The 27,297-nt window shown below is 39.6% G+C and overlaps 1 protein-coding gene and 1 long non-coding RNA gene across 4 annotated transcripts in view; one reads left to right on the top strand and one right to left on the bottom strand.

The window, feature by feature from the left end:
• The window catches only part of LOC128891643 (diacylglycerol O-acyltransferase 1), a 120,906-nt gene that overhangs the window by 18,648 nt on the left and 74,961 nt on the right, over nucleotides 1–27,297 (top strand). For both annotated transcript variants that reach the window (XM_054151293.1, XM_054151294.1), the window contains exons 2-4: nucleotides 733–861; nucleotides 9,803–9,897; nucleotides 24,826–24,878. In XM_054151293.1, the coding sequence (XP_054007268.1) occupies nucleotides 733–861; nucleotides 9,803–9,897; nucleotides 24,826–24,878 (277 nt within the window). The remainder of the gene's footprint in view (nucleotides 1–732; nucleotides 862–9,802; nucleotides 9,898–24,825; nucleotides 24,879–27,297) is intronic.
• LOC128891670 (uncharacterized) lies at nucleotides 712–27,297 on the bottom strand. 2 transcript variants are annotated; one of them, XR_008460886.1, is made up of 3 exons: nucleotides 27,171–27,297; nucleotides 6,087–6,199; nucleotides 712–844 (listed from the first exon to the last, which is right to left on the bottom strand). It is a non-coding gene; the product is annotated as an uncharacterized LOC128891670 (long non-coding RNA). The 2 variants fall into 2 exon arrangements; XR_008460887.1 differs by lacking the exon at nucleotides 27,171–27,297 and adding an exon at nucleotides 27,020–27,097.

The raw sequence follows: 27,297 nt of genomic DNA, 5'->3' as shown, positions 1-27,297 counted from the left end.
CTGCAATACTTGGTCATTTGTTGTAACATAAATTGTCCTTAAATTGGAGTTTGTATTCAGTAGATGTAACACAGAAAGAAAAAAAGAAGATGCTCTATCCTTGTTCGACCGATTGACGGACTGATTGCGAAGCATTTTGAGAAGTTAATGGAAATAGAACCTACACAACAACGTGAACCCCACTCAAACGCGCTCTCAAACTGCGCCGGTCAGCGAAATTGTCGCTACAAGTTGATTCGTCTATAAATTTCATTAACCATTTCTTCGAAAATGATTTAATGTTTGCAGAAAATGAAGATAAAGCATACCATATATTTTATGCATGTGATAAGATCGCAATCACATTTACATGTTTCCATCCATTTTTGACAACATTATCATCTATTTTGAAGAACGTTTTTTGCTCTTTCTTTGTCCAAGTGTAATGCGCATCGTCGACCCGTGTTTCCGTCTCCTCTAAAAAAAGTTGAAAAAGAAAACACCGCGGAGGATCGGGCGAAATAAGAAGAGCTTGAACAAATGTTTTCAATACGTTGCATAAATCGCGTGTTTCTCCGTAAATTGAAATGGAAATGCATATAACCGTACGATATGAAAGCGGCTTTATTGTTCCATTCTTATTCTAGTGACGTTTTCATGGCGCCTTTCTACATTTATATCGCGAACGACGAGTGCGCCATCGGTTTCGAACGATTATTTCTTTTTAACTTGGTCCGTTCTTTCTCCTTACAGATGCCATCGTCCTAGAGATAGTCTCTTCTCCTGGAGTTCAGGCTTCGACAACTTTACGGGATTCGTCAATTGGGGCTTCCTTTTGTTGTGCATCGGTGGAATCCGTTTGCTCCTAGAAAATTTCATAAAGTGAGTATGTCATGAGTCTTGATAAAACCGCATTCTCATCAAAATGCTATCGCTCGCGATATGTGATCTGTTTCGTTGAGAAACAAATGGCGAGGAATGCAAACAACAACAAAAACAACGCTCTAGGAATGAAAACATTATTATATGGATAATTCTTATTATAATTAACTACTTATGTTAAACTAGATCTTCAGGTAACGTGTACCATTTATGCTACACGGAGATACATTTATTTAATGCACTGAAAACATACATATATTTTATGAAAAATTTAATTTTAGAAAATATATTTCCACGCAAAGAATGAGGTATTACATATTGAAAATACAGTATAGAACAGAACAAAACAAACTAATTACGTATAGATTGATGATGTAATGAATGATTGCGTGATAATAGGATATATCAATCTTTAATTAAAACATCAAATGATCTGAACGACAAGTCGGGTAAAAAAACAAACATGCACGTCGAATTGAGTACTCTCCTCCTTTTCGAAGTCGGTTAAAAACGACTTGGTAGGACCGTGTTGACAAAATGAATGTAGAAATGCTGCGCGCGACGCTTGAACATCGTCAATTTTGTTCGTATAAATAAAATACCTCGTTATGGGGTCGTATCTCTCGAAAGCTGATGGGAATACACCATAATCCGGCGAGGTAGTGATTTATAGGCGAGGAAACGGGTCGCGAGAAGAAATCGAAATGCCCTCGAATCTCATCGTTCCGTTATTTGTGGCAATTTACTTGACGTGTGTCGTCGTAATTTATCAAAGAAAAGAGAAATCGCTATCATCCTGCGAGACCGACGCAATGCCAACGTCTCCAACCTCCGCAAAGGTACTACGAGGTTGAGTGTTCGATGAGTCCCTCGAGCATTTTTTCGAGTCTACTCACGGTAGGGGTTAAACCTCTCCATCATACGCCTACGTCATAGTCTGAGCTTGAAAAAAACGTGTAAGAAAGATCCTAGATGTGGACGATTCTGCTCGAGTCTCGGATAATATCACGAGGAGAACATAAAGTATACATTTTTCATGTTTAATTGAACATAAAATAGCGTCGGATTGATTGGACGATGTACATCTAATAGACAAACTAAAGAAACACTTGCGCATGAGAGGAGTACGTTGAGAAGAATTTCCCAAAAATACTTACTCGTCAAAGGGTTAATAACAGCATTGATAACGTTAACGTCGGCCTTGGCAGCTTCGCCAAGCTGTCATAGGACGGTAGGCGGAAGAAGGAAAGGGCACACTAACGTGAAAAGGAATCAAGTCCAGGAAACGAAATTTTGATGAAGTAGAAAAACCCGTTTGAGCGATAAATGAATTTCACTTGATTAGGGAATCGATTGTCCGAGTAAAACTTTTCGCGCTGATTCGGACGAATCGGCTTTCGCGAGAGTGAGGAATTTTTCCATGGGAAACTAGAGCTGGTGAGGCATGGCAGCCGAAGCGACGGAAACAAAAAGGGGAATAATCGGATCGATAGTGAAAAATAAGATTCGTCTGTCATTCCAGGTACAATGTAGAATTCCACGGTGTGTAAGCATATTAATGGTAATTCTCATTGGAAATCAAAGTCACCGTGACAGTCTAGTCTACGTTGATAACTGCATCATTATCAATAGCCGTTGCGATACCGTTGGAACCTTTGTGCTAACTCTAAAGGATAGCGTCGGATATGTGTGCGTGCGCGCGTTAATGATGTCAGCGGGTATAATTCAAGCTAGCTAATATGTCAGTACCAATCGCAGTTAATGTATTCCTACAGTCAATAGAATCTAGTTATCGCGGCTAAATTTCTCATTAATTATTCCATCGATTTTCATGTCTTCGACATCGTCCAATTCGTATACCGCGAATTTATACGAAATCGTGGTCGGAAGTTGGAAACGAACGAGTTACAAATTTTCCAGATTTAATTAAAATTGACTTTTTTGGTTAATCTTAAGTGGTAACTTTGTGTATTTTTTTAGTTTTTAAATTATACTGTGAATTTCTTGAAAATCAATGAAGTTAATTATTCCAATATTCACTCGTCTCTCCGGTTCGTAACATATTTATTTCAATTTAAACATCTCAAAAAACATGTTGAGAGCATTTTTAAAAGCATTTATTAATAAACAGTTTTATACATTAATTTAAATCACGAATGATTATTATCAATTGATAAAATTTTGCATCCAGCGAGTGAAATACATTTAAAATATAAATGTCTTTAAATGGACAAAATTCAAATTGAATATTATTAAATTCGGTATATTTATAACATCGGTATTATTCGTTAGCTGCTATGAAAAAAATATACATGTCGAATTGAGTAACCTTCTCCTTCCTTTCCTATTTAATAAAGCATAATGAAAATGTGAAATAAATTAATCGTATAGTTCCTTTATAAACAATTCCTGAAAATACTTCTCCCTTTGGGCACGTTACAATTTGTGTGCCCTCTGAATTTCCCGCGCCAAGTAGAAGACTACGCCCTCCTTTCTTTCAATCCGATTAAAATTAATAGAGTGTTCTCAATTCGATCCGTTTCTACGAAAGATTTTGCTACACCAAGGGACGTCCTCTACCAATTTCGTTTCCCTTCGAATCGAGAAGGGCAAAGTACAAGCTCGACCCATGAATAATTTCAACGAGATTTTTATCGCCGTTGTAAACTTTCGGCCTCGCGTCCAGCGCGGCGGCTCCTGGGGGCGCGTAACAGAAATTTATCACGCTCGTTAAGCGTGGAAAAACTTTCGAAAGAAACTTTCGCGACGTAATTGCTCAGGGTAGTCTCGAAGCGTTTCTGAAACAAACGCGGCTCCGCGGGCGGGTCACTCGAAAGCCCGTCGAACGAACGTAGGCGTAGGAAGTGATTCCATGCGTGACCAGCACCGAGAATTGTTCTCGAGACCGCGAACAGTCGGATAGATTATTCATCGATCGTTGAACAGGCAGCTCCGATTAACTTTTTCCGCTATTTTTGATACTTTCGTATTAATATTTGGGGAACGATTATGTTACCGCCTCGTGAAAGTGTTTTCGGTCAGTTTCCTCCTATTAGATTGCTGCGAAGATTATTGTAGTTATTTGTGTAAAATATAGAGTTGAAATTCTTGCCGTATCAATTTTGTTTACCTACATTTTTTCGTGCAGAGAGTCGGTTTAATTATTCAAACACCATGGTACTTATATAAAGATTGCTGTGTCTATTTATTTCATATTTGTTCCGTTGGAATTCCTCGTGCGTCATACGTCGTGCGTCATTGGTAACATATGTGCTAATAGCGCACTAAAAGAGATATTGATACTCGCAATGATATCAACGATGTCTATTATGTTCGATGTCTATTATGCTTTTTTTAGTGAGAAATAATAATCTGTTATCATTGATACTCCGATAAAGTAAAGAATGTAATCCTACACTAAAACCCATGACATTTCAGTTTTAAGTAGTGACGTTTATCAATAAAACTACACGAATTATCTGAAAAAGCCAGTTCAAATACTACAACTCCATCGTATCTTTTTGTATTATGGTAACATATGTAGGACTGTAACTAATTTCCGTTAAACCAATTAATCCGTCCATTTAATTTCAACGTGGCGATTGGATTTACAAGAAATCCATTCTAGCGTCGAGTGGGTGTAAGTCGCGCTTCGGGTCGTCGAATCACGGGAATAGGACGAAACAGGCGACGCGATTTTATGGCAATCGAGATTAATCGACGCGCAGAAGCGCAGAGCTGGGAAATCAGAGACGCGGCGGTGGTTGAAGAGACACGCCGCGCCGTTAAGAAAGTAGGTGGATTGTTCTACCTTGCGAAGTGAAAAAAAGTAGAAAGAGGGAGCTCAATTAATCGGTCTCTCGGCGAAAGGCTCTCCATCGATAAAAGTCCGCGCTAAGGTTTGGAGACAGGCTGGGTTATATCGAAGTTTCCCCCTCCCCCGGCTACCATCTTTATCCTTTTTCGCAGCTTCGTTCGGCGAAACTTTTCGAAAGGTTCACGATTCGCTCATAATTTATGCACTTGGACTGAAACTGTACGATGCCTTGCGCAAATCTTAATGGACCGAGTTTACTGTGAAGAAGGATCGAGAAACTGTAGCGAGGAATCAAAGACGTAGCAGGCGCCGATAAATTGAAAGTATTAAAGTATGCTCGAAACGGGAGCCATAGAGTTTCTCGCGGAAACGCTCGAGAACTTTTATGAATTAAAGATTCAATCACGAAAAGGATCTCTACTTTTTTCTAATAACTTTTACAGTGTACAGATTGATTACGTAATGGTAGGAAATATTTTAACACGAATTTTGTTAAAACATTTGTTGCGAAGGAGTACGTTGACATCTGAATGAATGGATCTAAGGACATTTAAGAACCTTGTGTATTTATAAACCTATTTTAATGTATAACTTAAAAATTCTCTTAGTTTGTTATATGTGTCGACTGGAGATAAATACTATGTAAAGCTCGTTTATGTTAGCCCGAGATGTTTAATTAAGCATGGTCCAGATGAGGCGACTTGAAACAGGTAGCGTTCAGTCAGTATTCAGAATGAAGTGATAACAAACTTTTATTTAATAAAATTAATGTTTCATCTCTTTATTATACCCCATTTTCAATAGAGCTACAAAGGGTTAATACGAGTTTGTATATTCTGTATGAGAACAAATACCCTTGAACAGACCGAGGGAAAGGTATCGGTTCGCGATAATGTTTCACCGTTACTTTTCGAGGCCGTTTCGCAGGCTTCGTACTCGTACGGGCGATTACAGCGTCCGGCTTTAAAAATTTTCAGCGATTCGATATCGGGCCGGCGCGACGCCGACGCCGACGCGTCGCGGAGAGACAGCCGAATCCGTCGTGTCACGTTCATCCCTGTCGTTCTATTTTGCTCGCGATTTTCGCAAGGATTCACGTCATGCCGAGAAATAAAACTCGTCCACCGTTCATCCGGATTTACGCGAGCTATTATAGTCAGAGAATCCTGGAAACTGCACCGTTGCTCGGTAATACCAAGCGAAAAATGGCATTAACGTTTCCGGCATCGCGATAGTTTCGATGGATATTGTAACGTTCCAAGTGTGTGTTGGTATCATTGTTTTATTTTATATACCAGTGGCGGTCAAATTTTACTCGCGATAGAAATTATGCAAGACGTTACCAAATATGTGGAATCTTTTTTCAGGATCAAATCTTCATACCAAAATGAATCGAAAAGTCCTTTACCATTTTGTGATCCGAGGCTTCGTTGTCAAGATATAAACAGTTGAAATTTGCAAGTGTAACTTCCGGCGCGGCCCGCGCTGTTTGAAATGCCATCCACCCTGCTTTACTTCGACCTGTATGCATAAACCATAGAACATTCTTCACATCTATATTACACACATACACTACAGATTGCATAAACGTTTGCGAGCATTTTCATGCGATAGTGAGAACCATTCCTTTAATTGTCATAAATTGTATCAGAGTTTTTAATGTTAGGAGAAATTCTCTTTGAAACCGTAACGAGACCGTTTGAAAAATTCGCCACCGCGTTTCCACTGTTTCCAGTAACGGGTTAATAGTATTACGAGACATCGTGAACGTGCTTTTGAATCTAATTGAGGATATTGTTCTCGGCTGTTTACAGTGAGCTGCATGCACATTCCGCCCAGCACTCCAATCCGATTAACGATACCGCGGAAAGTGATTTAAACTGACAGATTGCACGGTAAACCTTTGTACACGGTAATCGGATTGCGCCAATTACAGTATGAACTTGAAACTCCATTAGATAATCGGGCCGCTGGACAAAATTTAGGTCATCGGCTTACACCCCTGAACGAGGTTTTAAATCGTATTAATGATGCCGCGGACGGCCATACAGGTCACCGATCTTTCGCTTTGAGCATGCTTTTGTAATGGTAAGATCGTTCGATTCGATCGTTCGGAACGCACTGTTTCTGTCCCTTTCTCTCTCTGGAATCGGCTGATTCGAAACGAGCATTACGTGCCATGAATAGTATCGATACATTATTAATTCGATCACTGAAGAAATGTTGTCGTTCGAGTCCGTTGCGGTATCCATCTGGTCGGTGCTATCGGTAAATATTTCATAAGTACTATTTACGTTATCGAAGACACTTGAGATTTAACATTGATCATGATACATATGTACTATTATAGAAATAGAAATGTTTCATAATTCATAATATTTACTTCGAAAGTACTAGGAAGGAAGTTGAATCTTAAATGGGTTCCTAGCCATGTTCGAATTTCCGGAAATGAAAACGCTCAGCTAGCAATCAAAGAAGCCGTTAACGTTCAACCGATCAGCCCAAGTGATTTGCTGATGGACGAAATGGACGAAATGGAATAAAACTAAAATTGAAATCTCCGTTGGAAGCAAAATAAAAGAGAACAGCTCCGTCTCGTATAAAAAGAATCACCGAAAGTTTCTTCAAAAACTGTAAAACGTCTTTTATTTTGTTGAGGAGGGACCATGTCACCGTAACAAGAATTACAATATAAAATTAGTATAGTTTTTTGCTGTGGTGGTTCGGAGTAGACATACGATCGCAAAGGAACGTTAAGCGTAATAACGTAAACTTGTTTAACACCTGCTGAAACTAGACGAACGCTTCCCTCGTCATTTATTAATATTTAACGCAAACCTTGAACAGTCGCGTTTTTTTTTTTGCCGCAACTTTCCATATTGGCGCCATAACTCTTTCAATCTGAAGTTTTCAAGCTCTCACTCCAACTTTCTATCATCTCACTCTTGCCTTGCTTGTGGCGTACGACGCCCCTTTTCCGTTCGCCTTCTATCCATCTCCGTTCTTCTTTTCGGTCGACATGGAATTGGGGATTTTATCGTGACTGCTGTATTAATGAACTTCGGCGAACGAAGAACCGGCGCGGATTTAACGGGTGTGCCCGGATCAAAGCGGCTATTCTCGTCTAGGGAAGAAATTTAATATCGTTTTCGCTCACGCCTTGGATCGATGAGTTTCGATACTTTCGATGGATGCGACATCCTTTCGTGTCCTTGCCGATTTAGTTGCTCCTGTTGTCAGACTTATCTGAAATCAACCGACACTGTGATCACTCAATCGCTGCGTTCTTCATTGACCCAATCAACCTCAGCACTTGGAAATCGTGGTGAACGTCTTTGAAACTCGGGAACAGGTTTATTACGCTAATACATACTTGTTACTTATTTCCATTTTTCTCGTCATAACCTTTTCTTACATGACTCCTACATTGACGTTTATTTGTAAGTATTGTAGTATACAAGCCTCCCATGTCCAAGAAGATGGAGTGAAACGAGAACACGTAGAGTGCGGGATTCGTCGCGTAGGAAAAGCGGTCGACTGCGGACCCGAGGATCGTGGATTCGAATCTCCGTGCCTTATTTTTCGTTTAGACACCTACAGTATCTTCTTACCGATACGAAGCCGTGCACGAACAACATCAGCGGATATACCCTTCCGGTCTCGCGACAGATTTTAATAGCTCGATATTCGCGGGATTTATGGCGCGGCGTCCTATCAATCCGAGTCAGCGGGAACGTTTGTTGCACACGGTCACCATCCACGAGGACAAACGGACTACATTCGCGGCCCACGAAAAGAAAGAAAAAAAAAAAAGAATATAAAGGTCGGGTAACCAACACTAATGGGTTCAGATCGAACGCGTCGGCTAACGATGATAAACGAGGCTTATAGGCGAAGTAATTAAAGTATTTGAAGTGGGTGCGGTTCGACACGAGCGACGGATATTTATTGGGAGCGTCGGTCCGTTTCATTCCATTTTTTTTTTTTATTTCCCTCTCCCCCACTCTCCTTCACAAACGCAATCAGTCACGTTGACGCAGTCCGCGATAATTGAAGAGCGAGCCGGAAAAATCAAACGCTTATAATTGATAGCTACTGTGGAAGTCTGCACACTCCACGCGCTAGCAAGCCAAAAGTGATTCGAAAGGGAACAGCAATTCCCATGTATTACTGCGCGGTAAATCACCCCGAGGGCGCTTCCCACACCCTCTATCGCGTCGCAGACGCGTGCATCTTTTGCGCAGTTTCACCGATTGAATTGTTAAACACTTTCGAATTTCACGCGATCATCGTTTGTCTCGAATTCGTGCTCGTGGAAAATAAAAAAATAAAGGTGTTGATGTCAACGGGATGTTTTGCTTTGAACGACTGAAAAATAGCCGACATCGAAACAACAATTTCCCATAACATTAAACAATGCCAAAATGACTTATTTGTATTTTTTTCTTTGATAATTGCCTCACAACAAATATTGAAATTTTATCGATCCAACACATCGATAACACACATCTCCCTTTTCTCATTATATTATAGAATGCGAATATATATTGTATATTTGTCAGCATCGATATTCATCATTTTCGTTCTTTGCCAAAAAGAATGGTCGAAGTATCTGAAAATAACAGAGGACCCACGCTCTACGTAATAAAGAACATTTTCCAATTTATTTCATCTTCGTGGCCCTCGAGACCTGTTTCATCCAAAGTTTGGTCCTAACCTTGCGACAATCTGACAGGGAATGCCGTATTTTTCCGCAAGGCGGCTCGACGGTGACTTGGAACAGAAATTGCGTTCATCGCCCTTCTTTTTTATATTTCAGAGACGAATGCGGCAGCGACGTTTTATTATTTGCCTGAAGAACAAAGAGATCACTTTTTATTTGCCCTCCCCTTCGTTTCTTTCTCCCCGCTCTTTTTCTAGGAGCCCGGTGAAGAGCATTGCATTGATGGCAGACGTTAATAACGACGCCTTTGCTTCTCGACCCGTGTTGCAGTGTAGAGACACCCGCTTAACGCGACTTGGAAGATATAGCTAGCAGAGAGACAAGGGTGCGATAATAACGGCTGGAGTGTTCTCTTTCTTTCCAAGTGTTTACTGGGTTTTTTTCCTTTTACTCTGCCATAGGTACGGAGTCAGGGTGGATCCAAGGCAATGGTTTCTGTTCCTCAGCGGCACATACGAGGGTGGCGAGGAATATCCGTCCGTTCTGCTCATCATCTGTAAGTTACTCTCCTGATTTTTAATCGTACACTGTTGAACATATTATGTTAGACTCGACACAAATCACATGTCCCAAACGGTCGACCAATATTTTTCTGTTAACTCACTATGAGCCCATGTAACCTTCAGGTCACATGCTAATACATTGACATTTACATGCACATGCTTTTTCTCTGTTGTATCCGCACGAATACGATGTCAGAACAATGAATGAAAAAGACAAATGCTTGTAACGAATATTTTCAAATTCTATTTACCTTTCACCGAACACACATCTACGGAAATAAATACATAAGTGGATAACGATCTAAATCGAAGCACGTCGCGAGGCATTAAAACGACAATGGACAGCGAGTAGTCCGCGTCTGAACGTAGGAGTAGAAAGAGGGTCGAAATTTACGCTCCGACGCAAACTCCGGCGTGCTAAATTTCGAGCTTTTAAAGTCGAGCTTAAACGACGCTTTAATGGGTTCGCGTTTAGTGATAAATTTGAATTTAACCGGACGCCCGAGGTCGTCGGTTATCTACAGGCCTGACCCTGTCCGCTGCGCCAGCGCCGTGTCTTTGAAATTCGTGTTAAAATAGAGAACGTGACGCTTTAAATACACATTGGAGAATTATGAGTATCTTTGAAATTTAACAAGTAATCGCGCGCCTTCGCGCGAGACGTTAACCGTGCTCGTTATTTCAAAACAGCCGCGTCCGTAGACGTTACGACACTAATTACTTTTACATTTATATTAGCACCTTTTGCTGGCGTACCTCGACACCGTTACCTTTTCAGAACGGATTAATGTATAAACATATAAATGAAGAAATACAATAAAATGTAACTCACTGTAGTATATAAATGACGAGATAAAATAAAATATAAATGATGCACGGTATATGATGTATACGTACGATATAAATAATAAAATATAATGAAACATAACACACATGTGTACAAATGATGCAAAATATATGAGTTATACGTATGACATCAGTAATTAAATGTAATAAAACATACCACACTTGTAGGATACGGGATCGACGGATTAGGCGGAAGTGAGGTAGTTGTTTCCTTTAAATAAAAACAAGAATATATTTAATATATGTCGATGGATAATACATAAATAGGTCTTTTTACACGTTGGTAGGTTGTCACGTACATTTGTTTGTATTAATATGTTAATAAGCGATTTTTTTAATTTCTGTGATTTTTTACCGTATCAAGTGTACATTGTTTAATATTTGTTCCTTCTTATTCTTATATAATTTTTAACGTTTATTTACAAAAACTTATTTCATTTGAATCGCCATTTTGATTTCGACCGATCGCCTATGTCGCTTTTATCGCGCTATCCTGCATACAAGTGCATAAATAGTTCAATATATTCAAGAAAATAAGATATAATAGAAAAGTACGATGTAATATACAATAGTACTCGCAAATTCGTTATATCCTCACCTGCTCGCAATGCCTTTCATTAAAGCGTTAAGTTTGTGATCGATAATTTGTTGGCGCTCTGTATATCGTCGCTAATTTTCGGCAACAACCGAGTGCGGAATTCTACTCGTTGTTGCCTCACTCGATTAACGATACAACGTTTCAGACACTTCGGTTATCGAAGTAACTTAAGCTTAAACACGACCTGACACAACAAGTAGCGGCAAGTGACCCACTAGAACCGTCCCGGTAGCTTGCGTCAATTTCTCAATACTCCTCAACTCTCAAAGCTAATTATCTTCAGCGATTAGGTTCCGAAATTAATTTCTCCGTGGAAACTTTCTCCCTCTGTGCCTTTACAAAGAACCTGTGGCCCCAATTTCGTGGGTCGATGGTTTCGACGAACACCTCGTGAACCCGCCGTTTAAATTTCGCTTGCATGCTTACACGTTAGTCCGGCTACTCAAGATTAAAGTACGCAGGGCGTTATGGAAATATTTTTATCACGCTGGTTGCGTGCATATGCATTTATTGGCTCGTTAGTGTAGAATATCTCAAAGGTAGTTGGATGAATACGTTGGCATAGTACAAAGTTGGCGTTGGATTAAACACGTGGAGCGTGTAAATAAGAAATTATTGTTCAGAATCGTATCAGCTACCCCTCATTTCCGGCATTACAGGAGTTCTGGGGCACCCTGTATTATCATTGTGACATATCGTTATACTGTCAGGTCGTCATATAATTGCATCGTCTATCGTCGTATTATCATATCGTCATAGTGTCACTTCATTATACCATTTCATCGTCAATTGTCATATTGCAATAACATCACATCATCACATCGTCATATCGTTACACTACAATTTAGTAACATCTCCACATCGTTACATCGTCATCGTTGTATCATATCACTATGAAACAAAACCAACTTGTCTACAGCATCGCAATCTTGCAGACTTCTCTCAAAAGCAATTCCACATTATACGCAAACAATTAGCCCCAGTAGCAATGTTTTTATAACACGATAGAATCAAAAGCGACTGGGCTAAACTAGGCGAAAACTGGCAGATTGTATTGTACGTAGAGGGTTCGCCGGCACGTATGAAGGGGCTGCGAATTACCAACGGAATGAGGTGGATAGTGGGGAAGGCTAGCTTGCATTATTTACACATGAGGGAAGGTAATGCTCATGGGGAAGTACGGTTAACAGCACTCATATTTTAGAATCTTCGCAGCGGCAGCCCTCGGCCCTTCTTTCCTTACTGCAGGACCTTAACTTCCCGCTCTCTTTTTATACCCTCAGCCCGTTCGTTCGAGCGAATGCACCCTACGGCAGTGTTCCTCGTATCCCGGTAGCCATGGCTCGCGCGTAATAATTTTCATGGCGGTCGGCCGAGATTGCTTTTTAAACGGCCCTCCCCTGCAGGATCTCTCGGCCTTCGCGGCTCGCTGTTTCGCGATTAGGGGATTAATTATTCCATGGACGGTACGAAGCAGAAATCGGGTCGTTTAACGGTGCGCCTCGTGATTTATTCGGTGCCGCGTTGATTAGCGCTTGACGTATTTCGCTGCGGTTTCATCTGGTATACGTCGGCCCCCTTGCCCATTATTTCTTTGAGTTTAATTAATTTCCTGCGAAATGGAAATTGAACGAGGGACCACTATAAAATTAATAAACTTCCAGCTTCGGACTTCCGCGCAGATGATAGTTTTCTCATTTACTTGCTATTCGAAAGTACAGAAGAGAGTAGACAGAGAAATATCCAAGTGAAGTAAAGATGTTGACTGTAAATTAATTCCAAACATTACCTTGAAAACCGAAATTTGTGTCTGTGAAAGAACGACTCGACAGACTCTCAACTGAAAAGGTGAAACACGGCTACGTAATTGTTTCGAAACAGCTTTCACGAGGCTAGTCAAGTCCCAGGGAATAAAACTTGGATGCATGTCGCGACGTTATGAAAAGTATAATTGAATTCCGTTCCGAAATTTCCAAATAATAAAACTGTCTTCGGCTTTGTATCCTTTTCTTTGAATTCGCACGTCCCCGGGGGGCGGAAACTGCGGAACTTTAGCTTGGGCGATGAAAGTAAAGGAAAACAGACGCACTTTCGCTAGCCTTCCATCCCGCGTATTTCGCTCGAAAGAAATGCTTATCCTGGAGCACCCATACCGAGCGTCCGTTTCCTCGTTTTGTGAAAGTTTCGACCAGGCAGCTTGCAGCAAACTTAAAGTTAACTGTAACTCAATGCTCACGGTCCTTGTGTGACGTAACAAGTCAAGAGCAACAGCTCTGACATCTTGCGAGCTACACTTCTGGACGAAAAAGGTCTATCATTAACCCTTTGACTGCGAACGGCGTATATATATATACGCCCACGAGAAATGTGCTCAGAGAAATGTTTCTAATCGTTAAATCAATTTAAAAGAAATATCAGCTTGTAGGGGATGATGAGACGAAACATTTTTATATTTACAGTTTACTATATTCGTAGAAGGATTAGTTTAAAAAATTAAAATTGAAAAGTTACAAGTTCGTTGCGTAAAATCGGGGAAAGGAAATATTGGCGCGGTTTAAGTGAAACCGGAAGATACGGTAAACGAACAGAGACAAATTGATGTTCGGAATCAATAATCCTCTCTCGGTTTTCGAATTCATTCGAGGGGTTGTACGGATAACCTACATTTGCGGGGGAACGGTGATATCGAGTGTAGCCTGTAGGCAAAATATTCAAGTAATTATCAGCGATATCAGATTTCTACCGAAAAGGGAGGCGAATTAATGCTATTGATGTATTGCATTCTGAAATACGAATCGTATCGAATGATTTCACTTTTAAACATAATTTTATTATTTTTCGGTTGGGGAAGGATGTGAAATTCGTTATTGCCACACGCACAGTATTATTCGATTAAAGTTTGATATAATTTAATATAAGTGGCGATTTCCTGCTGCAAACAAATCGCTTTGCGTAGGCAAGTCGCGTTAGATAATCGAAGATCCAACAGACTCTAACAACACGAAGTCGACAGGCGTTTCTGACAAGCATGCTATTTAACTGAACGCGCCGCACACGGTAGGTATTGAACCGGGTGCGCAGCTGGCAAATGCGTGAAAGGCTTTCCACCGGCGCGATCTCGCATTTAATTCGATTATTATAGGCTGGTTCGTGGAATAGGCGGTGGATTACGTGATTCATACGTGGATTTACGGACCGTTCTTCCGTTTTCCCCTCCCATCGCGTGAAAATCTCTATCCATTTGTATATTATATGACAAGCGCGAAGACGATAACCAAAAGTTTTCAACTATTCTGATATATTTAGACCTGTTCCAATACCACCTTCCGAAAATCGACGCGCGTACAATCCGATCCTTTGACTGCACAAAATCAGAAAAATTGCCTCGAAACGGGCATAAAATAAAAAAAGTACTCCTTTAAGTGCAGTTACACCCTATGCTCTCCAAGTTTTGTACCCGTTTCTCAGTACCCTGTACGGAAGCAAACTCGTCAGCGAACTGGCGAGCACTTTTCATCGCCGTCAATATTGGCGTTGCGGGTTTTTTTCGTTATTCCTCTCCATCGAGAGACTTTTTTCGTCCTATTGTCCGAACTGGTTCGCGCGGCAGTTGAAAATTTTAATATCCGCGTCAATTACGAGGACTGCTGGAAGTTTCGCATCACGGCCTGGTGGAGAATAATGCGAGATAACCAGCCAGTTTTTTATCTCGCGCACGACTACACTGGCAGAAGTTGCCGGCGATTAATTTGGGATTCGATTGAAAGCAAATCCCTCGACTCGAGTTCGCGCAGCGTTGCTAAGCGGACCTGAAACTTCTCTCGGCCGCCAAACGTTTCCTAATCTGGGGAACGATCATTACCGTGTGAAGGAATAAAACTTGAATTTTCTTTCACCGACCGCTTCTCCGTAGTTATAACTTTCTTCGATTACCTTAAGTTAGCCTGAGAACGGAATTAGATAGCTGGTTTAAAGATGTTTGGGAGTTATATTAAAATAGTCGGTATTTATAAAAATAAAACAAAATTACGACCAAATATGATGTATATTGTTGTTAATTATTATTTACAACAAGAAATGATATTTTAAAAATGATATTTTTCGTTATTCGGGCATACATTTGTTTTATCATTTTTGTGAAGTGTCTTTAAATAATTTATATTATTCATTTTAGATCTGTTACGTACGGAGACTTCACTCTGTTACGTCATTTCTATCAAACCTCTCCTCCGTGACATTTGACCTTTCGAGCGGATGTGGCCGCGACCCTCCGATAAAGTTTTTATTAAGAAAATAGGGCGCGTCGCGATACTGATTTCCATGGAAAAATAGAAGCCACGTGTCTCTACGTATCTCTTAACAACCCAAACGTGTAACTCAAAGTACCATGTAAAATTGAAGGTAAGTCGCACACGTCGACTATAATAATACCTACTTGAAATGAAGATGTATTCCAGCAAACTTATATTCTGTAGCAAAGTGAACTGTACAAAACGACGGAAACTTTCAATATGCCCCGAAGCATTGACAGCGCATGTTCCCTCCGGACATCTTGACGAAGTTGCGGGAAAATTGAAAAACGTCGGAGAGGGCAACAGCGCGTAAAGTAATGATTACATTCGGTTGAATTTACATAATTCAAGGCAAAAGGAGAGGGGTCGGCGTAGCGCGTTTCGGACGAGAGAGCCCATCGAAAAGTTTCGTGTCTGTGGTTGCATTGCGTGTCTTCAAAGGCGATCGTTTCTATGGTGTTAGCATGCGTTTAATAGCGCCGTTAAAGCGCGGGCTGCATTACGCGTGCGTCTTTGCTCGCGGTTCGTGCGCCGCGCCGTGCCGTTGCAAAGGGAAGCCTTAATTAGTACTCATAATTATTCGTAATTAGCAGTCGGCGGGCCGCGGTTTAGGGTGCTCGTGAAGCACTTCCGGTTGACGGTGACGCCCGCTCTTCGCTGCTGGCGGGTGAGGACAAGGAGTGGGAAAGAAACTACCCCGACTCGAAATCGAAGCGTTGCACTCGTTCCTCGTCTCTCGAGTTCAACCGTGAGTATTTATATTTACAGTTCGCGACACCTGATTGAACTCATTCAAATTTTTACTATACTATTCTCCACTCATTGCTGGACATCGGAAATTGGTATCGTTAAGGCGAAGATCAAAATTACAAAATATGTTTCGAAATATCAGTATTGTAAATGTTGTATGTAGTGTATATAAAATAGAAAGATTATCATAATTTTTTCATAACCAGGAATAGAATTTGAAGTGACGAATTTTCAATAGTGAAAGTATACGCGGTTATTTTGATTAATTTCTTATATGGTCTGAAGATATTTATTTTTTATGGAAGAAGATTAAAATCAGCCTTGTGTCATTTGAATAAACGCATTCGATACCCTTCCTTAATCTTTTCGTAACGAAGAGTGTAAACTCATACACGATCTCTGGAAATGAATAGCTTGTTTTTCTCTTAGAAATGAAATTGGGGTACCTGTAGCCCAGAGGCTTGTGAAATCTTTATCCGTCTCTGAGGATGGCGCGAGCACAGCTGTCGGAAACGCGAACGGGCGCAAAGAAGAAAATCTGCCGGGATAAGATCAAATCTAAGGAAGCAAATTTTAATTATATTCCGACATCGAGTTGGCAACATTCCTCCACTTTTTAATAAAACTTTAATGAAAAAAGGGGAGAAGAGGCGAGTGCGTTCCTTCCGAACGGACGGGAGCCAAAGAATTTCGTTAGTCCCGTGGATGATTCTCGACGGAACCGTTTTCCTAGCAGGCTCCCGTTTCGATCCGGACGCAATCAATGAATTATAGTTCGCGACGATACCGTTAATAATATTGCACACTCGTTTGAGTAATTACTGCTCCCAGGTGCATGAATCATCCACTCGTATTGGCAACTATTTCAATTCGGATTCCGATGTAATTCATTATTATCTGCGTATCGAATTATAGCAAATACACAGGGGTAACGAATTTCGAGATTGTTACGGCTCGATACGGACTGTTAAGGGATTACATTAGTACAAAAATTATACTATCAATTTAGATTTTTACTAGTTACTGGCTATACAACCTCACTCCCCCAAGCGTTGCTGTAGCTTATTGTCAGTTTGGTTAAATGGTGTCAGATTTAAGGCGGACAGGAACGTGTTTAACGAAATAATTAAATCAAAATGAATGATAATATTTAATATGCGTACCTTTCACAGTTCCCCATTAAAGATTTGTTACTTAACGCGAATATTTATTTGCATTTATTGTATTTAATATGTGTCGTAGTATTTAATTTCTTAACCTCGTCAAATTCACAAATGCTATCCACATTTTTACTACCTCGCCTACGTAATTAATTTGTTTGATTGCCGAATGAAAAGTCCTGTCCCCTATTTCTGGATGACATGGCGACCAATATGTTAAATATTAAACTCTGGAGGTGTCTGCCATCCGCCAAAGAATTCTGGATCGCACCTTTTAAAGTTCACGCTTCGATGCGACCCTGACGCTTACCGTGCGTTCCTCTAGTTGTCGTCGTTCCTGTCTGCCCTATCGTCCGGTAGTCATCCGCGAACGAGGTTTCACGGGTCTGAAATACTTGAGAAGATAGAAGAGATTTACCAAGGAAAAAGTAAAAGTCTTAATTAGCGGCTGAGATTCGAGGAGGTGCACAAGAGTAAAGGTCGATTACCCTCGAGGCTCTCGAATACCACTGCTCATCTTGTCTCTGTCTTTCACCGACGCGAAGAGAGAAAAATGTCTCCTCGCTATCCCGTCCCCACGCTCGCCCTCTACCCAATGAATTTCCGGAAAAATTTGATCTCGTTAATATGACTTTCCGGTTCGTTAGGGAGCAAACTACCGTGACTCATTTAGGAAACTTGCGGCACAGAGGAGCGCGGGAATGCGGACGTCAGGCACTTTGTACGAGATCCAGCTTCCTTCTGTTCGTTGGCTGCTGGTGGGAAGTGTTTGGGCGGGGATCGCGTGATTATTCGAATTGGAGAAATTCGTTATGAATATGTTATTTATCGGCTAAGAATATTTTGAACTTTCAAAAAACAGGTTGCAGAGGAGCGGATAAAACCAAAACTCTTGAGTCATTTCAGCTTCCTTTTGGCTGCTGGTGAGAAGTGCTTAAAGCGCTTTCGTAGGAATCACGTGACTATGCGAAATACAGAAATTCATTTGAAACCGTGCAGCATTATTTAATGTTTATTGGTTACCAGTATTTTGAACTTTCGAAAAACAGGCTGTAACAGCGCAAATAAAGTCAAAACCACGGTGTGACGACGACGATGGCCGATGACGATATGACTTACTGCCTTACAACTTCCTCTTGTTTCTATTTCCTATAATATATTATTCCTGAAAGTGATACAAGTCCATTTGGAGCTGAAAAATCGTTTATTTTCTTTATCAATTTTAATAAGCATCAATGCATAATGAAATTCAACAGGTGAACAAATTGATTAGCGTTTGCCAATATTTTTAAACTAATTCAAACGCGAACTCTTACATATCTCGATATATATGAAAAAATGGTCTTGTTCCACTTTCAAAAATAACAGCTCATATTCCGAATATAAATGTACATTTGCATATGAAACACCCATTTGCATGGATATCTGCAGTCTATTCATTACTGTCCCGCGAAACAGTTTCTACATAAATGCGTTTCGAAGCAATACGGACCGCGTGTTTTTTTTGTAGGTTTTTGTTGCATGAATTCTTGGTGTCGCGTTTGTCGTTAAATTGAATTATTTAATGCGAAACAACATTCGTACATTTCCAACAATGGCGAGTAGAATACATTTGCTTTCTTGTCGCTACGCGGAAAAATAAAATCGTCAATGTCGCGGGAACGCCAGCTGCGAAATTGCTTTCGTAAACCTGATGATCAGCAATATTGTAGTCAATTTGATGCGATCGTCGCAACATTTAATCGGATGAAAGCATATCAGTTGGTATATTTGTTGCGTGTACCTCGTGTAAACGGTCGGATGAAAGTAAAGTTACCAGTGTGGTAAAATGAAATCGAAAATGATCAAAGAAGAACGAAATGCGCACAGACTGGTTCGATTTCGTGAATCGGGACAGAAAGGTTATGCAAATACGCGGCATTCGAGCCGGGTCGGTATCGTATATCTTTTTACTCTATGCCAATCATCAAAGGGCATTTTTTTTGTTTAATTCATTTTTTCGGAGCGGTGCAAGCGTTTACGGCACGTTTTTCCATCGTTCGAGCTCACCTTTTTATCTACAGCGGACCACAAATGTATTCGAGCAATTTCAATCTAAATGTTCAATGTTTTACGTCCTAGCTCGCCTAGGCCTTTTTTTTGGATCTTGTTTTTGTTGTGAGTTTCCTCTCGAGTGCAAAGAGTTAACAAACGAAAGGTACTTGAAACGACTGTATCGAATATGTGAGAAGTATACATTTTTGCTTCTATCAGTCATTACCTTTCGAAAGCTGATCTCTTTAAAACCTTGAAAATTGTGTAAATAAAGCATCGTGTAAATTGAGAGATAAGTGTATCGTAATTCTTTAATTGAATTACATTTATCGAAATCCAAACAATTTGAGACGCAGCGCGAATATTAAGACAATTCATTTTAAATGAAATTATATTTAATATAATAATTCGTCGTTATTTGTCCATTAACCCAATGCTCAAACCTGTTTGCACCGCGATGAATTATCAACGGACAATGAATAATCAACCTCGATTTCGAGGACGTTTATTCAATGTCGATTCAACACAGTAAATTTGATAAATTATAAAATCCACGCTCCACTCGAAACAACGGTAGACTTTTCAAATGAAATTTCACGTACGGCGGGAAATTTAATTAACCTCTATTTAAATAAATATTATCGTTCGCGTTATGAAAGTTACACCGACTTCGGTACGTAGGAATAAGAATATTTATTTTTATATCAGTTATTTCGTAGTATTAGTAGGTTAAGTATCATTAATATTAGGATTAGTACGTACGGCAGGAGTGTGAAGGAGTGTTTGCAAATGTGAAAATGGTTAGAAGATTTGAAACCAAGTCCATTTTTTGGTTGAAAAGCTGAAATAAATATTATATGTATACAGTCGTAGACTCAATTAAGAGAACAAGTTTTTAAAAGGGTCGGAAATATGGAAGTTTTCAATCGATTTTCGTGAAACTTCGTTAGGAGTAGCTTTGAAGTGTCCTGTGGGTGTGTGCAAAGTTGCATTGACGAGAGTTGATGAGAAGTTAATTTATTCCTGTAAAGAGGGTGGTTCAGAAAACGGCATTTTTGAAGGGGCTAGGGGTGGCGGAAGGGGTTGAAAAAATAAAAGAAACCTTTGGGGCGACTCTCCTGTCGCGAAAACATGGAATGTTATTCATCGGGTAAATCGAAAGTGCTATAATTATAATAGTAACCTGTTTTACTCCTTTACGTTAGCTACAATACGTTTGATTCGTCGATCAAGTCTCTTTGCTGGAGCGAGCGTGTTCTATAATTCACAGTGTGATGAAAGCGCGTGTTCGAATCGGTCGGTACAGGTCGGAAAAATGTTGGAAATTCGTAAAACCCATTCGAATTGAAAGAGCTGCGTAATTAGTCGACATGAACAGGTGTCGGCTATGGTGAAACAATCGCTGCCTTTCCGGTACGCCCTTTCTTTTTTCCACCGAACATTTTGCGAGCCACTGAATAAGCGAGGCTCGAATTCCTTTTTAACGGGAAGCTCTGGTAACTCTGGGATACCCAAAAATTGTTACTCGACCGCATAAAAAACTTTTTATCTCTCTGCCACGCGACGTTGAATCGTAACCGAGTGAAATTACATATTAACAAGGAAAGAACACGCATTGTGGATTTCAACCAACGAGCGTAATGGCTCGTCGGATCAGGGTATTTATTCTGAATTTCGTTGGACGTAATTTTACGTTGATATGAAGTAAATGTAATACATAACATTTTATTAGGCGTAGAAATTAATTCTGTGGCTTTACATTCTATCGTTTGTAACTGTAGTTTAAGAAATGGTATCTACTCCAGAAATAGAAGCACTACTCCAGAAATAGAAATCTGATAAGGAATCTCCGTAAACCTAATATTAAATACTGTATACAATAAAAAAGATACCCTATAAATATTTCTCTACTTTTCACCATAATACCGATATGCCCTCGTAAGGGTTAAATAATGCGTTACCAGATCGAACGAGTACCTATTTCATCCTGATGAAATCGTTGTACCGAAGTGAAACGTCGAAGCGTATCGTTGGCGAACTATTTCGATCACTATGCAGATGACTAATCGGAAATTGACGGAAGTTTAACCGGAATACTTCCCGTTCTCCGTTATGTGCTTTTCAATTTTCAGACGTCACTTCATTGACGTTCGCTGGTAGTTCTGGCGTGAATTCGATCGTGGATGATATTACGTGGACGTCGACGCCGACTCGTGCATAAAATAGGATAAAGTTCCTGGCGCTGTCTAGATCGTCTCGTTCTCCTCTGAAAAGCTTCTAATTGCTCCTAATTTCTTCTTAATTGCCTACTTTACATTTTACGGGAACGCTAAAATTACACTGCGAGTGTTGAATCTTTTTGTAGAAGGGATTAAATAAAATTAGTTCCAGGTGTGAAGTCGATGTACCTTAAGAGTTTCGTTTGTTAATTTTAGCTACCGCCGAGATTATTATCAGAAATTAAACGTTTTAATGGTGGTTTATAGCAGCATTCCTGTGACATTTACAGTAGGTGATCATATGATCACATAATGATCATATGTAAAAGTGACATAATTCATGTTTTCAGTGATAATATTACTCGGTAATTGTTCAGTACAGTTACTTTCGAGAATATTATAGATAAGAGATTTGTGAATAAAAATTTCATTTTTAAATAAATCATCGCAAAAGAATCCTTACATTTGCACGTGCAACAAGAATGGGTATTCGCAGTCTTAAATCTCCACAAACAAATATTTCTCGTGCATCTCGTAAATAAAGATTCATATTTAGAAATAGAGTTTATGTTTCCAGCGATGTTATTTATGATTTTGGTAATAGTAAAATACAGTTATTCGTAAATGTATCCGTGCGATCTGAATCTGTAATATATTTTTATTAAGCTAGAATTATCGCTGTTAATTCTCTTGAATATGAATTTTCGTTAGTATGCTTATAAGGAAGAATTATTAGGATATTTTTAGGTCCTCCTCTAATAAAAACGTAATTCTTTCGTTGAGAATGAAGTTTAATATATCTCTGTCGAAGATGAGTCCTTTTCAGGATACGATAAATCTTTTAAGAATATGGCGAATATACCATGCACATTATTTCGTTTGTATTAAATTAATCGAGAGTTCTGAGATTATCGTAGTATCGAAATATGTATTACGTAAGAATGGCTTTTAATTTCTCCTCCCTAGGTAAGGTCACGTAGAGATTTTTTAAACTCTCCTCGCCCCTCGGGACCAATGCATCATTAATGAACAACCCCTAAACGAAACGTGATACTTTGAGTAATCGCACTAGTATCGACAATATAGCGTATACTTATATTTTTGAACGTCGGCGTCGCCGCATTCGAGGACTACAGGTATGACCCTTTTCCAGAAGGATCCCGGGGCTCCCAATTTCACGAGTTTGCCTATCGTACGGTTGCATCTCTTAAACTTATTTAAGTTTCGCCATATTTTATGCCGGGTTGGACGATACTCGGAAGAATACGGGGACGAACCGCTTGAAATGAAATCGTACGGCTATACCTGCGCTATCGTCCTCGTCTGCGTCGAATTCCGCGTAATCTACCGAAGTGTCTTGGCTCCGTGGATTTCGAGAACAGTTTACGAAATGATAAAGGAACGAACGTGGAATGAAATTTGTATTTTACGAATGTTCCAATAGTCATTCGTCTCCGCATGGACGTCGATCGATTCCGAGTACCAGATAAAATGAAAATGTAAAAATTCAACGTGATACTGCGTTTTTCGACAAATGTTGAGGAACATGGACTACCTTTTGCATTCACCCCTTTTCCAGGATGTCTCAATAAGGAATCTTGCCTTGGCGTATCGCCAATTTTAAAGGGTTTTCTGCAACCTTTACTTTCTTCCTTTATTTCTTCGGTTTCCTACTTACTCGATTGTTTTCGAATTAAAATAAAATAGTAAGAACTAACTAATTGAAATCATTTATTTCAGGCCATTATTTTCAACACACTTGTTTGAAAATAAAGATCAATCGATCAATTGACGAAATAGCTATTTCAAACAACGAATTCTTTCGGTATTTTTTTATTTTAAATTCATAGAAAAAGCGTAATTCTCAAAATAATACGCAACAGAAAGAATTTGTTTTAAGAGATCCTTATAGCAATTCGCTTTGAGCAAGAAATGTTTGAATTTGTTTTTTTTATCAGCTACAATATTACAATAATAAACATACCCCATGTCATATAAAAATAGGCCAATGATATTGAGATCATCATTTTTGTCTATCATAGTATGTCCCCTTCCAAACCAAAAAACATTTTCCACTGACATTTTTTCCTATCACAAAAAACACGCGAGATATTTAAGAATTAGGTGGGACACCCTGTGTATATAAAATGTTCTCAATGGTTCAATAAATTATACACATTCCTTTCTTGCCAAAAAATTGCATACAAATCACTGAAACAATGTAGTCCTAAACCTCTCTTCTCCCTTAATGGGAGTCACTGTAACATCGATAGCGTCAAGTACACTTCAGCTCCACCTCTAGCCACGTTTCTCGCAAGTACTTCGCCATAGAACCGCTCGCGCTCGAATACATATCATCGATACCTATTGATAGCAGTCGCGTCGCAGGTGCCATAAACCTTCACCAGTTGTCACGAAATACGATAAAACGATACCTGCACTCGTACACATTTTTATCTATCGCGAGAATGGCCGAAGATGCGGCAAAAGCTGTTAGCGTTTCCCACGGTCCCTGGTACTTCGCGTTAACTCGTAGGTACACGACATCCAATCGAACTTCCGTTTTGTAGCGAGTGCTATTTTGGCTGATTTATCGACGAGTCGCTTTCGTCGCTGGTAGCTCGATATCGGTTTTTGCCGGTCTCCTTTCTTTTTTCTTTTTATTCTGTTATCCCTGCCGACCATTCGAGCGAGGCTCTCGATCACTAGCAGCTAGCAGCGTTTATCCTCCCTGTAGCGTACAGCCTTCGTCGCGCACGCCACTCCGCTCCGTTTCGTTCCCTTTCCCTTCCCTTTCGATTGCCTCTGGAACGTCACATCCTATGACAGACGCGTCACTTCCTCTCTGCCACCGAGCACAGAGGACACTCGGGTGACTGACCTTTTCGAAGTTTGTCATTTCGAAAAAAATGCTCGGACAATTCTGAGGCTGTCGGTTATGAGTGGATCGCCGAAAATTTCGTGCGTTCGTTCGTCGGACAACACCGAATCATCCGTTTCAAATTCTTTTTTTCTGTTACAGATTCCACTATACCCGTGGGCCTTTGTCTGCTGATCGAAAAAGGATTGTCGGTGGTGAGTAATTCTAATCAATATAGCTTTCCACCGATACGTAGAAAAACGATTCGAAATTATCGGACCAACGTATTCCTGTGTTACTCCAAACTAATGGGGATAAATATTTCATTACTTGTGTCACGTTTCGGTCATTGAATTCCTGATTTTTTATTCTGTATCCGTGATATATAGTTTGCGATATTTGTTTCGTGGATTTTCAAGTGGAAAAAGAATGCGGATGATCGTAATCAAGGATTTTATAATAATGTTCTGGTAAAAAATATCTTATTTCTCAAGAATATTATTAATAAGAACTTCAGTTTCTCCTAACTTTTATGAAAAGAACTAAAAATGACGCTCTGACCGGAATATCCCGTTGATGGAATAAATCAATGTCCTAATCTCAAATTAGAAATTGAATTGCAGCTCGAAGATTCTATCGCAACAATTATCGCATGGGCTCGTTCGAGCGTCTAAATCGAGAGTACTCGAGGTACGGATAGGAAACGGGTCCCGTTGATATTTCGCTTCGACCGGCATCATCAGACCATTGACAGCTCGAGCGATACGCGGTGTAAAAGTTGCTCTCGGATCGGAAACCTAGCACCTGGCGATACGAGAAAAATACAACGCGACCTCGTTGTTGTCGCTCGTCCTCGTTCGCCATTTTTATTCACAACCGTGCAAAGTTTTCCATGTGCTTGGGATGTTATTATTAGATCAGCTCACACACGCGATTCTTGCAATAAATTAAAGGGAAATAAAACGCAAACGAACATACATAGAAACGCGGAAGGACGAAAAATATTTTTTCAACTTCCATCCCCATTTGCTTTTAACGCTCGTGATTTCAGCGTTGTTTGTTCGATTCACTTCTACTCGGGTTTACGTTTCCACGGACACAGAGTGTAAAAATAAAAACTCCGCGGACATTACTACATTTGACGCGACAAAGTTTTTTAATATCTCCGTGAGACTCGAGTTATTCGTATATTAACTTCTGCATTGGAATATATTGCTTTGGTAGGATTAAAAGTTACATCGAAAGGTAGGGCCTGGCTTAACTAAAATATTTTGGAGCCCAGAAAATTATGAGACAGTGTCCGTCGCCGATTTCCATTGTAATAGATGTAGTATTTAAAACTTTTTTTAAAAATTTGATCGTAAATTTCAATCATAATGGTATTTGAGAATGGTTTATCCAACATACGCTTACCGATCCAACTGTGTGGCTTGTACGATATACAAAAAATCACAGAACGTTTGAAAGCAAAAAATAAAAATCGAGTTTTCAACATTCTGGAACTTCTTACCCTCTTAAGCAAATCTCGCATGAAGAATATTAAGGGAGTCACGTATATCACTGAATGGTAATTAAAGACACTTTATCCATCACCGAAAGCATATTCTTATATTTTGGTACAAAAATGCAAATACACAAACTGAAAAAATGATAATTGTAGAAAATACAGAAATATCTACATAGACATATGTTCTTTTCTTACGATGGTTAACCATCCATAGATTATCATTTGCCACAAATGGGTAAACATCCGCAGTCTGGGGAATCACTGATTTCCGATGTTCTTTGTCATGGGTGGTAGTTGTAAAATACAATACATTTCATTTTAACATCTTTTATCATTTTCACTTTCGAGCCGTTACAATATTCCAATAAATTAAATTTTCTGCTTTAAAAAATTGGACGCTGTTACAGTTCTGTTGAAAGAATTGAACATTGAAATGAATTCAAGTAACTTTTTACGTTGAGTCTCGCACTTGATACACGTGGATCCAATAAAGCTCGTAAAACGAAAATTCGATGAAGTACACTTCGATTGCCTTGCAATAGATATTTCCAATCATTTCATGAAAAATTTTTGAAAAAAAGAAGTTTGTTAGTTTGTTTAATAACGAAAAATAAATTAACGTTGTAGACATTCAAAAAATATCTTTTTCAACAAAAAAGTTCACGTAAGCTTAATATTTTTCAAAAATTGATTTGTACACTTTCGTTCACATTCTTTTATAGCACGTGTATAAAAAGACAAAAGTTAGTAAACTACAATTTCACACAAAAGATTTTTGAAAAATTGATCAGTGTACATCCACTGTACATACGTCATGGCTTACTTTTGCAACGCATTTTACGTACTCACTTTTCAAAACGGCCGCGAGAATTAACTGATCAAAAATCGAAGCAACTCGAATCGACAACTTGCTTCTGAGCCAGATCCGGATAAACAGTATAAACACCGAGAATCCGTGAATTAAACAGAGTTTATAAAGCGAAGGTTTGTTGATACTCACCCCAAACCAGCTCGTGCATTATTAACTTGACGCGCGACAGGAAGAGACGAAAGCCAGATTTAAACGCACACCGAGAACGTACCGATTTCAATTAAACATCACCGCGTTCGTGGCATCTCCTTTAGAC

The sequence above is a fragment of the Hylaeus anthracinus genome, unplaced genomic scaffold (genome assembly GCF_026225885.1).
Source record: "Hylaeus anthracinus isolate JK02 unplaced genomic scaffold, UHH_iyHylAnth1.0_haploid 12002, whole genome shotgun sequence".
NCBI classification, from domain to species: domain Eukaryota; kingdom Metazoa; phylum Arthropoda; class Insecta; order Hymenoptera; family Colletidae; genus Hylaeus; species Hylaeus anthracinus.
The sequence above is the reverse complement of the archived record's forward strand: the minus strand, read 5'-3'. Positions and strand labels throughout refer to the sequence as shown.